The sequence below is a fragment of the Terrapene carolina genome, unplaced genomic scaffold (assembly GCF_002925995.2).
Source record: "Terrapene carolina triunguis isolate 2854851 unplaced genomic scaffold, T_m_triunguis-2.0 Scaffold58, whole genome shotgun sequence".
Lineage (NCBI taxonomy): Eukaryota > Metazoa > Chordata > Testudines > Emydidae > Terrapene > Terrapene triunguis.
The window spans coordinates 75,670,822-75,684,944 of record NW_020664409.1 but is presented as its reverse complement, the minus strand read 5'-3'; the positions used below and the strand labels follow the sequence as shown (position 1 = coordinate 75,684,944).

Sequence of the window (14,123 nt, the reverse complement as noted above, 5' to 3'; positions counted from 1 at the left end):
GGTATACCTGCTTGGGCTAGTGTTGGCAAACCCCCAGAGCAGTGTGTCTTGCTGTTAACTTTGAAATGGATGGGTAGTTCACACCTCTCAGCGCTTTTGTTTCAAGCTGTCTTGGTAACACTTATTTATGTTTCGGGCTTTTCTTTGTGACCATAAGGGGCTAGAAGCTTAATATTTTTTCTTTTTGTAAATGAAAGCCAAAATTATGATGTAATCAAATGACTCTGGGAGTTGGAGCCCTAGGCTTGGGCTTTAGTGCTTATGCCTTAATCCAGTCGTGCATTTATCAAAGCTCCCCCCCCCACCCCAAAAAAAAAAAATGCTTGTTTGACCATTTTAGCTCCATCTTTCTTAGCATGGGTTGAATCTTGGCTAGTTTTGCTGCTCTCACTGAGACTTACTTGTCAGGCCAAATTTGTAGAAAATAATGTTGAGTTTTAAACTTTGAACATTTAAAAATTAGTTGTTTGAAGCTTTTTCTTGTGTGTTCACACTGACCTAAAGCCAGTGTGACTTAGAACACAGGGGAACTCTGACACATCCTTGCTCTGAATCAGTTTAGTCTAATCCCAGGCTAATCTGAACAATGTTCTAACTTCAAAGCAATTGCAATTTGCAGTCCATTTTCTTCATTCTTGGTTTGGTTTGCAAGACATAAAAGAAGTCCAGTTTACAGAGAAGTGGTTTGGTAAGTTTTAAAGTTATTTATGTTTAAATTCAGCAAGGGCATCCTGAACTGAGCTGATCTTAACCAATGCTGTCCTGGCTCCAGCCCATTCTTGCTTGGCTGCTGCTTCTTATTCAGTATTATATTACCTTCCCCACTACAACTATCCAACCTGATTTTGTTCAAATTGTAGTTTTGGGAATGTTTTTTGCACTTTAAACTGATTTAAAGTATTTAAAGCATCTTAAACAGGTTAAAATGCTCGAGAGGTTTAGATCTGTTTAAATGCATACAACAGTTTAAAACTAATATCAGTTAATCCCCATAGCTGATGTAAAGATTTAACTTCCTTTAAGCTTTTTTATGACGTTTTAAGGTCTTTGATCAGTTTAAACTGAAAAAAAAAATCCCACATTCTAAAATCCTCCACAATTTTGGGGTAACAATGGATCTGGATTGCTGCCCAAGCAGCGGGAGGCACTTATGCTGTACTGAGAATATTTCAAACTGCATGCTTCTGTGGATATATACACACACAAGTATAGAAATATGTATTTCACTTAAAATTCTAATAGACCTGCATCTGACTGGCGCCTGCCAAGGCTACCAGGGCCTGCAAGTTGCCAGCTACATTGACTGGCACCAAATGTACTCTGACTAATAGTGTTTCATTATCATACAGCCTTTTACAATCACAGGTTGTCTTAGACACCCATGTGTTTCTAGGGTTGTATAAAACTCTTTGTCATATTGTACTGCATTATTTCATAAACTGTATTTGTTCACACTGTTAAAAATATGGGCTAAATTAATCACTGGTATAAGCAGTGTAACTCTACTGAAATTAATAGAGCTGCACCCACTCACACCCACAGCAATTAAGTTTCTTTATCATAATCCATATATAGAAAGAAGCAGAGTTAATGTTGTACATTCAACCTTTCCTTTTACATTTCCTGAATGTGGCATACTTAGCTATGCAACCTTAACAGTGCCTTAATACAGGGCATTTTGCATTTAATTATTAAACTTGTTTTATAAACAAAGAAAATTTAAGAATTGTGTTGTATAAAATTAATATGTTTTTCTGGTCTACTGCACGAGGAAGGAGGACACTCAAAATAAAGGACTCTGGCAATCCAAAGGGATCATGCAACATAAAGGCTTTTGATTTTACTACCTAGGGAGAAGCATGGCCTCATGTTAAGAACTCCTTGTCCCCAGAGAAGGAGGAAACTTCCACTGCTTTTATTTCCTATGGCTCCAGGAGCTAGTCCATCCCTGACATTCTACTGAATGTCCTCAGCATCTTCAGGAACAGCAGTGGGAGAATCACCACTGGAAATTAGGAGGTATAAGGAGAGCAAATTTATCATAGTACTTAAAAATTCATCACAACTTACTTCTGCAAGTTCTTCTGTCTGGATTTAGAATAAATCCTTGATGGCATCTACAGTAGTAGGAGTCATCCATACTTACACACTCATGTTGACAACCTTGGTTATCCAAAGCACAAAGGTCTACAACTGAAAAAGAAAACAAGAAGAGTACATAGAATTAAGATAAACAGAATCAAATAGAAATATGATTAAATATTTATATTATGGCAGTGGCTAAGAGTCCTGATCAATGTCCAGGGCTGTATAAATAATGAAATCTTATATAGGCTTCTATTACCCTCCACCCCGTCCCGATTTTTCACATTTGCTGTCTGGTCACCCTAGAAACAGGCCAACAAATTAGAGCAAAGTTGAGGGGAAAATGGAAAAACTATTTTTTTTAAAGATTTATTATCAACGAGTAACATATGAGCAGACATGATTCAGACCACTTTATTTGCATTTGGTCCCTCATTCCTCTCTCTCTTAGTTGGTCTGTCTTTTTAGACTGATCTTTTTGGTGAAGGGATTGTGCCTTCTTATGTCTATACAGCTTCTAGAACATTAGGAGCACAACTGAAAAATAAATAATAATAATTCATACAGGACCTATATTTCTCCAGTTTTCTCACTAAAAGATAGACTGTGCAACCCTTATTCTTTGCGGTGAGCACACGCTCATAGGAGCAGTCCTATTGGCTTCTACCAGTGGTTAGCTTGCCAGTTTCTCTAGTGTAAACAAACCTTGGTGACTGACTGTATGTGGCTGAAGTGCTCTCTTGCCAAGTGCTCTTGCCAGTTGCACTGTTGTAATATTTTTCATATACAAATTAACCACACTCTAGGCCAGTGTTTCTCAAATGCGGCCACCAGGGGCCTTTCTTGTGGCAACAGCCTTCTAAGCAGTGATTGGGGGTGGGGGGAGCAATGGCCCCTTCCCCGGGACCGCCAGCAGGGGTTGGGCCCTGCCCCCTTCTGGAGCCAGAAACGCTAGAGGAGCCGGCAGCCGGTAAGTTACCCACCTTCCTGGGGCCAGTGGGGCTCGGGCTTCTGGCTTCAGCCCTGGGGTGGCGGGTGGCAGGTTCTGGTCATGGGGCGGCGGGCTCTGGTCCCTGGCTGCAGGGCTTCAGCCTGGACCCCAGGCTTTGGGCACTCTCCCTGAGCTCACCCCCACCCCCTTATCACCGCTGGCCCCTGCTGCCTCCCCTGTCTCCCCATCTATTGCCTCTGGCCCCTGCTGCCTCCCTACCCGCCTCCCCATCCAGGGCTTACTTTGTACCCCAGCTTGCGGGCATTGAGTATTTTGCTGTGAAAAGTGATATTTGAATGTTTGTTAATATCGCTTTTCACTGCCTCCCAGCTAGCTAGCAAGTCTGCTTCTGTGAAAAATGATATTAACAAACATACAAATATCATTTTTCACAGCAGCACACTTACTAGGTAGCAAGTCTAGAACAAAAAAGCAACCAAAAAAGCAAAAGAAACAACCGCAGCAAAAGACAAGAACATGCAAAGCACCTTATTTATGTTTCTATTCTGTTTAGGTTTAGTAAAGAATAGAGACATCTGTACATTATTTTGATTGAGTTTGAAAAAAAGATTACATAAATAAATTACAATTATTTGGACATGTATATGGACATATTTATTTGTTTTTACTAAAGTTAATTACTGGTAAGTATTTTAGGAAAAATTGTCAGAGTGGTCACCAGCAAGAGGTGGTGGCCGCACTCTGAGGCCACCAAAGATTTTGTTTTGAGAACCCCTGCTCTAGGTAGGGTTAACCCTGCTGGGCTGTGTTGGTAGTCTCACTATTTATTCTTTTCATCTTCTTTTACACCAGCTATTAGTGGTACTTGCTCAGAATAGACATCTTCCAACAAGTTTTCCATTAGTAAATGGGATATTAAATCCTCCATGGAGTAAAATATCCATGGAGTTAAATATCCATGGAAAGACTGAGAAGTAGTACCAGGAAAGAAAGGAGAGTGAATCCAGCAGCCCCTGAAGGAAAGATCCCTCTCCCCTGAAGGGAGAGAACATGGTTTAACACAAGAAAGTATTTTATTGTAAGATTTTTGCTCATCTGAAAAGAGGCAGTCACCACAGGATGGTCTTTTGCCCTGCAGGCCATCCAGAAGACCGAGTTTCCTTTCCAACATGGTCCTGGGCCGTATTGTTTCCTTGTCAATAAAGCCTCTAAGAGGTAGTCTGTAGCTCCTCTAGCTGAATATGGAACAGTGTTAACAGGCTTCTACAGGCACCACACCTAGAGCCAGGTGACTAATTCCCAACACACGATTTGGCCTGCAGATTTAACCTTTTCTTTGGCCCAAGTTGTCCATGAACAGACTGATTTTTTCAGTTTTGTTCAATGAATGTGGAGTGGACAAATATCATTCTCTGCACTGTTGGTGAACTGCGCGCAGTGAGGATTCCTTTGAGTATCAATATTGAAGTGTATAACTGGTCACCTAAGTTAGATGGTGTTGTTTCTGTTCCTTAACTGGATAATGTAAACCTTTCTAAATAGGAAGAGGGCCTGAATAACTCACTGGGCCCAGCAGATGATGTTTGTGTGGTCTGCTCTTTACCACTTCCTCTTGCTATGGTTAAGGTGCTGAGATATCTTGGAGAACCATCTCTGCCCCTTTGACAGTACTCATGTGTGTCCCATTAAATCCTTCTCTTCATCCCCTTAATCAAGAGCAGAGAGAATGTCAGCACCTGTAATGAAACCAATGTTTTATGCAGAATTCTGCAGTGTTGTATTCCCTGCCATACATGCTATGTATCAGCCACAGCAGGGAATGCTGCTTTATTGGCACTCTGCTCTCTGCTTTGCCTGACTGAGCAGATCATTACCTTGGGTTTAAACCAGGTGAAGACTCTGTACTTTAGAATTCAGCAAGCAGTGATTCCTATTTAGCTCAATGTCTGGTGTTGGAACAGTGCTGAATTGCTGTGACTGTTGTGAATAAATGTGGCAAGCATGAGTTTGATATGGCTTGGTATGTCTGAACTTGCTAGAGGATTCTGGGAGCAGGATTCTCTTAGCACTAGATAAATGAAGTGGAAAATTACTGAAAGTGCTGAAGCTGCACTTGAGTGGTTAAAATAAGCTCAATATGTGCATATGTTTCAACATCGAACTTTGGAATATCAGCAGGGGAACCAGCCCACAAGGTAAAGAACACGTAAAATCATGCGACCAGTGGGCTTGGTGCAAGCAGACATGGGTCAAAATGACCCTTTCTGGATGACGTCACGCTGAGAGCTTAAGTGAATGATTTGTGAGGGGATAAATGTTGATTGAGTTTTGGTCTGGGTCTGTTGTGCAGCCCCTCCTTCCAAATTATTAATTAGGAGAAAATTAGTAATGACATGCCCACAAGGCATATTTCTGGGACATGAGACTCCTTTGAGAACTAAAGGGTATATATGCAAAGCAAAGTAAAGTAGTTAAGTTAGTGTTCCCCAATTAACATCTGAAGAGGTTCGAGACTGTGAGATAGAAGTCCTCGGGATGACCTAGACCCTGCTTCGGGGGACAGTTAACAGACCAAGTACCTAAGAGGGGAAAGAAGAGAAGAAAAGAAGTCTCCATCTAGAATTGGTAGCTATATCTGCTTGTTTGACAATCAGGATACTGTGTAAGGCCAATATAGTTACTGAGGGTTTATGCTTGGGGCGGAGCTAAGGCTTGTAGGAAAAGATGAGTAGTGTGTAACTTTACCTGCCTGTGTGATTCTTTCTCAAATAAATGACTGTGCATTAAGCATATTGGTTTCCAAATTCTCACTGGTACCGGTAAACCTGCCCAGCTGTGGGCCATTTAAAGATCCATTTCAACACCTGGCATCAGTGCAAACCTGGTGTTCATAATCAGCTAAAATAAAAACATGGTACACAAATCAGAAGGAAAAGGTTAAAAGATCTTTTTACCTATTATTTTTCTGTCTTTTTATTGGCCTATTGGTATTAGGGAAGTAACATCTTGACCATCACATTTTGACCCATTTGACTGTAAATCTTTAAATACACAGTGCATCAGACTTTTCCTTTGATCATGCCTATTTTGTAATAAACCATTTACCTAGTAAATACTATCCACAAAAATGAATGATACTTTAATATAAACTAATGAACACTGAGAGTTATAGCTCCTGATTGAATACTGCACATATTCACATTTACAGGATTTTCCATCAGGGATCAGCGTGCATCCTTGATGACATTGGCAGGAGCAGGACATTTTTCATAATAACATATCCATTTTAAAGTCTGAAGTTGCTCAAATCACATAAATCAGTTCTTGCAGATCCACTGCTAACAGGAATAGCAAGTTAGCCAATCACTCTTTTCTTTGCAAAAAAATGTAGAATGGCTGATTTCTACATAGTTTTAACACTTTATGGAAACATTATTAATGATCATATATTGACCCATGCATATGTATTGTAGGGATTCAAAAAAGTTAAAAGAGAAATCATGTATATGATGCAAAAAAATAAATAATCTACAAATAGAAGTGTAACTAGGATGCTTTGCATTTACATTTGAACCTGCCAGCACTGGCATCAGCGTGAATAGCATGAGTTAGGGGATTCCACCAAAATAAGTATAAGTAAGCAGTACTTGAGAGATCAAGTGGATTTAGGTCAGAAGGAAAATGCAAGATATAAGAGGGAATACAAGTCAGAACCAGATCATACAAATAATTTGGAGTTGAGGATATGAATGCTTTGAACATTACCAAGAGAATTTGGAACTTGATTCTCTGTTTCAAAGGAAGCCAACACACTAGTGGAATGAAATGGGAAAAACATGAAAAATTAAAGATGCAGCTCAGTTCTGGGTAAAACATTAAAGACTTTATGGAGAAGTGGTGAAGAGACTGACAAGACAACAACTAGAATGTCGAGGCAAGAAATTACATAGAAATGTATTAATGTTTGAATAAGAAAAACATGTACTTTTTGTGTATTAAAGAAAGGATAGGAGCTGACATCAGAATAGAACCTATAAACAATCTCCAATGAAGCAGGTGCATTTATTTATATTTGTATTGCAGTAGTGCCCCAGGGTCCCAATAAGGATTGGGGCCCCATTGTGTTAGTTGCTATAAAAATACAAAGGAAGACACAGTCCTTGCCTTGTAGAATTTATAATCCAGTTTAAGACAAGATGCTACAAGTAGATGTAACAAACAATAGAAGAAATAGTGAGGGAGGATGAGGACAACAGTGATAATAATAATAGGGGGTTATATAGGTTAGTTAATGTGACTACCTTTCTGATTCAGAGAAACTTAAATTGAATCTTTTATGTGCTTAAATACATATATATCCACAAGTTCCACTAGCCCTCTGTATTCAGCATTAGTGAGACCGATACTGGAATACTGCATCCATTTCTGCTGACCACATTGTTAAAAAGATGTTGAAAAACTGGAAAGGTGCAAAAAAGAGCCACAAAAATGATACCAGGGCTGGAAACAAAATGCCTTACAGGGAGAGACTTAGAGAGCTCAATCAGGTTAGTTTATCAAAAAGAAGATTAAGAGGTGACTTGACTATCTCGTATAATCCCTTAGGCAGAAAATACTGGGTATAAAGGGCATTTTAATCTATTAGAGAAAGACATAATAAGAACCAATGGCTGGAAGCTGAAGCCAGACAAATTCAAGTAAGAAATTTGTAACAGTGAGCGTGATTTACCACTGGAACAAACTATGAAGGGAAGTGGTGGATTCTATATCTCTTGATGTCTTCACATCAAGACTGGAGGCCTTTCCAGAGGATATGCTTCAGTCAGACAAGTTATTGGGCTCAACACAGGGGTAACTGGGTGAAATTCTATGGCCTGTTCTATACAGGAGGCCAGCTAGAAAGAATCCAACTTCAGAGGACAAGAACCTAAAATGGTACTTGAGTCCTAGGACCTATGGAGAAGCATCAGTTATGTAGCATGAAAAAATTCTGATGCATTCATTGTGAAACAAGCAGATGAATGTCCTCTGAAAAGCCAGACATGGATCTGAACCACATCTGTTTATGGGTGAAAATGAAACCCATATGTTTTATATCTTCAAAAAGTTGCAAATCCAGGAAAACAAAACAAAACAATGAGCTAAGAAGAATACTGAGGCAAGTAAATATTCCCATATTTAAATCATGAGACCAAGTGTAATTGAAACATTTCAAAGGACTAAGCACACAATTGATTCATCTGCAAAGGGCACATAAACCATAGCTCTCATAAAAAACAAAATGGGAAATGGCATGAAAAATGCCCATTGGTATGGGCAATTACTTAGTTCAGTACGTAAAACAACATCCTGCTTCCTAGGGCATTCTAAGAAATTACTTAAGTGGGCTGTCAAGATGCAGATTACATTGTGTTATGGGGCTTTAAACTGGCAAGAATTTAGCTGGAAAGAAGGTACAGCTGTGGAAACTTATTTCTTACAACTTGAGAAGAATTGTGGTGGGATTGCGTATAGGGGCCTAGACTCCAATTCAGGAAAGCATTTAGGCACATGCTTAACTTTAAGTATCTGCTTAAGTCCCATTAATTGCAACTTAGCTTGGAGCATGTGCTTAAGTGCTTTCCTGAACCAAGGCCCGAAAGAGAAAGGCAAATATCTAGCACTTATTAGTTCTTCGACAGAAGATACCAGAACAGGATATTCTCCTGAAATATAAGACCAGGAAGGAAGGCTTGTGAGAAGGAAAATAGCCTGAAGAGCTAGATTACTCTAAAACATACTGTGATATAAGTATGGAAGAAGTGAAGAATGAATTATTTACAAAGTTTTAAGGACAAGTTTGTGTTTCACATTTAATATTTGTTTTCCTGAAGTTTCATTCTCTAGCTTTCATTTTGCAGTACCCTGGGCCTATGTTTGTTTCTTTACCGTCAATGGTATGAATTAGAGGCACAGAATGCCCAGTTCCTTTAAGAGAACTAAGCTTAGCCAACACATTCTACAGACAGACTTGATTCATAGGTGTAGCTTGACTTCTATATTTGGGGGGGCAGCTCCAGTCAGGCCAACGGGGCCACGTGCGTGTGTGTGGGGCAAATTCCGTGCCTGCCCACAGGGGTGCCATTTCAGGGGTTTTTTTGAGGGGGAAGGGGCAACTTTCACCATGATTCCAGGAGCTACATAACTGAAAACGCTAGGGTTTTTTTGCAGATAATAGCTTAGAAATTATCTGACTTTAGCACTGTATCTAATTCCTATATCAAGAAAGAAAATTAAATATTAGACCCACTCAGCTCTAATACTAACATGTTCTGACATCTTATGGCAAGTCACTTAAGAGACACTGGTTAGGTTTAAAATTGTAATGTATATTCTTACTCAGATACACTTATTAAAGTCAGAAGTGACCATCATGATCATCTAGTCTGACCTGCACCTTGCAGGCCACAGAACCTCACCTACTCACTCCTGTAATAGACCCCTAAACCCTGGCTGAGTTACTGACGTCCTCTAATCATGGTTTAAAGACAGCAAGTTACAGAGAATTCACCATTTACACTAGTTTAAACATGCAAGTAGCCCATGTCCCATGCTGCAGAGGAAGGCAACCCTCCCCCCCCCCAGGGTCTCTGCCAATCTGACTTGGGGGAAAATTTCTTCCCAACCCCAAATATGGTGATCAGTTAGACCCTGGGCAAGTGGGCAAGGCCCACCAGGAAGACACCTGGGAAAGAATTTGCTGTAGTAACTCAGAGCCCTCCCCATCTAGTGTCCCGTCCCCAGCCATTGGAGATATTTGCTACAGGCAGTCAACGATGGGCCGCATGCTATTGTAAGCAGTCCTGTCATACCATCCTCTCCATAAACTTATCAAGCTCAAGCTTGAAGCCAGTTAGGTTTTTTGCCCCCACTGCTCCTCTTAGGAGGCTGCTCCAGAACTTCACTCTTCTGATGGTTAGAAACCTTTGCCTAATTTCAAGCCTAAACTTGTTGATGGCTAATTTATATGCATTTGTTCTGGAGTCCACATTGATGCTTAACTTCCATAACTCCTCTCTCTCCCTGGTATTTATCCCTCTGATATATTTATAGAGAGCAATCATATCTCCCCTCAGCCTTCTTTTGGTTAGACTAAACAAGCCAAACTCTTTGAGTCTCCTTTCATAAGGTAGGTTTTCTATTCCTCAGATCATCCTAGTAGCCCTTCTTTGCACCTGTTCCAATTTGAATTCATCTTTCTTAAACATGGGAGACCAGAATTGCATGCAGTATTCTAGATGAGATCTCACTAGTGCCTTGTATAATGATACTAACACTTCCCTGTTTCTACTGGATATATCTTTCCTGATGCACCCCAGGACCATGTTAGCCTTTTTTCACAGCTGCATCACATTGATAGCTCATAGTCATCCTGTGATCAACCATACACCCAGGTCTTTCTCCTCCTCTGTAACTTCCAACTGATAAGTCCCCAGCTTATAGCAAAAATTCTTGTTAGTCCCTAAATGCATGACCTTGCATTTTGCACTATTAAATTCCATCCCATTTCTATTACTCCAGTTTACAAGGTCATCCAGATCTTCTTGTATGGTATTCCAGTCCTCCTCCATATTGGCAATACCTCCCAACTTTGTGTCATCTGCAAATTTTATTAGCACACACACACTTTTTTTTTTTGCCAACGTCAGTAATAAAAATGTTAAATAAGGTTGCTCCCAAGACTGATCCCTGAGGAACTCCACTAGTAAGCTCCCTCCAGCCTGATAGTTCACCATTCAGAATGATCTGTTGCAGTCTCCCCTTTAATCAGTTCCTTATCTAACTTTCAGTTCTCATATTAATCCCCATCTTCTCCAGTTTAACTAATAATTTCTCACGTGGAACTATATCAAATGCCTTACTGACATCCAGATAGATTATATCTACCGCATTTCCTTTGTCTAAAAAATCAGTTATCTTCTCAAAGAAATATATTAGTAACTTTGTTACTACCTCTTGAATACAATTGAAACAACTGTAGAAAATTTTATTAAAGCTAATGTTAAAAAATTATCTAGTACACAGGGTAAGAAAAGAGTGGCTGTACATCTGGGTATAGTGTTTAGATTAAAAACAAACTTTGTATTTGTGGATAAAGTCATAAGATACATAAAGTGCATAATCAGCAATAACCCAAATTTAGGTGAATAAATTTAAGAATACAGTTTATATATTAACATTCAAGTATTCGGATACATCACTCATGAAAAGTTATACAGAGTTGGTTGTGGAAAGCAAATATAGCAATGAGTGAAGATTGTCCCTCAGTAATTGAGAATTTAGGGTAGGTTGTCCATTTAGAAAATACAATCCATCAGGGAAGTATTTCGGTTACTTTCCGATTTCGTTTCTCATCGGCACTCCAGCTCATCTCGCCTGGTATTGCTGATGTCCGGTGATGTGTTCTATGTAGATGGCCCTCGACCACCTAATGGCGTCTGACACCATGAGTTGCCACATCAGCCGAGCGTAGCGCTGACCGATTCCACATTCTCTCAACACTCTCTTATTACTGGAGTCCCATGTGCCTAAGGCTCTGACGATCAGTTCATGTGTCTGAACCTGGTAACCCTTAGCTCTCAAGGTTTTGGCTAGAGGGACATATTTCTCTACCTTTCGAGCTCGGGTGTTACGGAAGGCTGGGGTCCTGTTCTCGAAGGGCACTGTGACGTCCACCAGCATGATCTTCTTCTGGTCCTCATTGGTGATGACGATGTCCGGTCGCAGTTGGCTGTCGGTTCTGGGGATGGCGGAGTTCACAGCCACCTTCCCTATGGGTGGCAGGATGGCTCTGACTAGGCGATTCTGGATGGCGTTATGCTGCAGCTGCCAGGCTCTGGAATGGGGCTTGCAGTTACACAGGATGTGGGGTAGTGTCTTGCTGGCATAGCTGCACTTGCTGCATCGCTTGTCCCGATTCCCGTATCTACAATTACTTTCTATCATTTAGGCTACTTACTTTTTGCAGTTCACCAAGCTTGGAACAGATATTTAACTTTAGGAAACATCCTAACAGCCCTTTCTTATCTTAATCACCTGTTAACCACTCTGTTTATAAACAAAATTCTGACTCCCTGCCTGCCTCAAGGGCATAAGCTCGGAGCAGTCTCCTGTCTCCTCTGCAGAACTCTTTATATAGCACACTAAGGCTGCCTCCCTGAGGCTTGCCATTTGCGGGGGGGGGGGGGGGGGGGGAGCAGTGCCCCCCATGCCCCACCCAAAATCCGTCCATGACTTGATTCTCACACAACAAACCACTACATAGTGATCTTTTAGTGCCACCCCTTGGAAACAGATGTGGAAAACCTCCTCAGCATACCCTGACATGGAAACAGATGTTTCAAGGAATGTCTACCTTCTCCCAGATTTTCCCAGGATCTGATTCCTACCTGAAGAGATAGCAACCCTAGAGTAGTATTACTAGCACTCTGAGAGTAGTGTCTATGCTTTTGTTTGTTTTTATGCTACCAGTTTAAATACTACCATGCAATGCATTTCTGACAACCCACATGGATTCCGAATAGAAAATCAGGTACTTGATTTCAAAATGCCAGCATAACCCTGTGTGAAATTAGTTGGGGCAATTTTTCACCTTTTTGCTATTTCAGAGTTCATTGAAAAAAAACCCTAACAACAAATCTATATACAATATGTTATGCTTAAAATCTGTGTGAGAAAGGAGAATTTCCTATCAAGGCCTGTGGCTGTACTGTATATTTAGTAGAAATCTTTCATACTATTTAACTTATCCTGACTGCAAAATTTGGTCACAGAAGTCAATGAGATTGGAACAAAATTAATCAGGTTGTTCATGTCAAACTCTCTCCCCTCCAAAAACCAACCCCCCAGAACTGAATCTTGTCTCCCATCTCTTTGGCTTGTGTGCCAACGGGAATTTCTAAGATAATACTTACCGATACACTTCTTTCCATCTTCATCGAGCCCATAGCCATCATAACACTGACAGACATAGGACCCAGGTGTGTTCACACAGATCTGTTCACAGGCATGTTTCTCCACAGCACATAGGTCCTGGGCTGCAAAAAAAAAAAAATCACATGACTATGAGACTCCTTTACCTTCTATATTGCATAGGTTTATATATTGAAAACGCTGTTCAGGAAGATATGAATAAGTCATCAGAGAATGACACATTCTAATTAAGAGCACATTTCCTGGACAAAGTTTGAAAATTTTATGCTCTCAAGAGTGACCACATACTGCTTAGGGGCCTGATCCTGCACCCACTGAAATCAATAGCAAAATTCCCATTTACTTGAATGGGGCAGGATCATGCCCTAGTGGACTGGTCGAAAAATAAAAGTTTGGGTTTTTTTGTTTGTTTGTGTTTTTGCAATAAAACAAAACAAAACAAAAATCTTCTTCAGGTGTCTGAACTTAATCAATGTTTCATTTATTCATTTTTTTTTCATTTTTTGGTTTTACATTTTTCCTTCCTTCTCCTTTTCTTTTTTTCCTTTTCCCTTTTGCCACTGACAAAAGGGGTGCAGGGTAAAGGAAACAGGGGGAGAAAGGAAAAAGGAAACCAATAAATAGAAAAACCAAAAACTGAGGAAAAGGCCCTTTTTTTTGTTTTTCAATTTTGTCAAACAAAACAGAAAATTTCTAAAATAAAAAAATCTCACAAAAATGACTAATTTTGAAAAAAGGCTCTTTTTGTTTTTATGTAAAATTTCAATAGAAAAATGTAGATCAGCTACACTGCTTAATTTAGTACATTTGACATATAAACATGATGATCTATATATAGCTCAAGAACAATGTGAGGGATTAATTTAAATAAACACAATGTAAAATGAATGCAATATGAACATTGTTTGTTAAAACAGTTCTTTTCTAGAAATAGAAAGTTAAACCAGAAACTAATGTACAGGACATTAATGCTTTTCAAAGTTTAGGATACTGTTTTGAAAATATTATGCTGTGAAATAACAGTTTGCTTCTCCACAAAAGGACAGCACAATGGCTATCCTGCAAGATACACACACACACACACACACACACACACACACATTATATATATATA

General features: G+C 39.8%; 1 protein-coding gene across 3 annotated transcripts in view; it reads right to left on the bottom strand.

The window, feature by feature from the left end:
* Positions 1 to 14,123, bottom strand: part of MATN2 (matrilin 2) — a 103,637-nt gene that overhangs the window by 36,942 nt on the left and 52,572 nt on the right. For all 3 annotated transcript variants that reach the window (XM_029914376.1, XM_026663300.2, XM_029914375.1), the window contains exons 5-6: positions 12,991 to 13,113; positions 2,071 to 2,193 (exon numbers count right to left, since the gene is read on the bottom strand). In XM_029914376.1, coding sequence (XP_029770236.1) covers positions 2,071 to 2,193; positions 12,991 to 13,113 — 246 coding nt within the window. The remainder of the gene's footprint in view (positions 1 to 2,070; positions 2,194 to 12,990; positions 13,114 to 14,123) is intronic.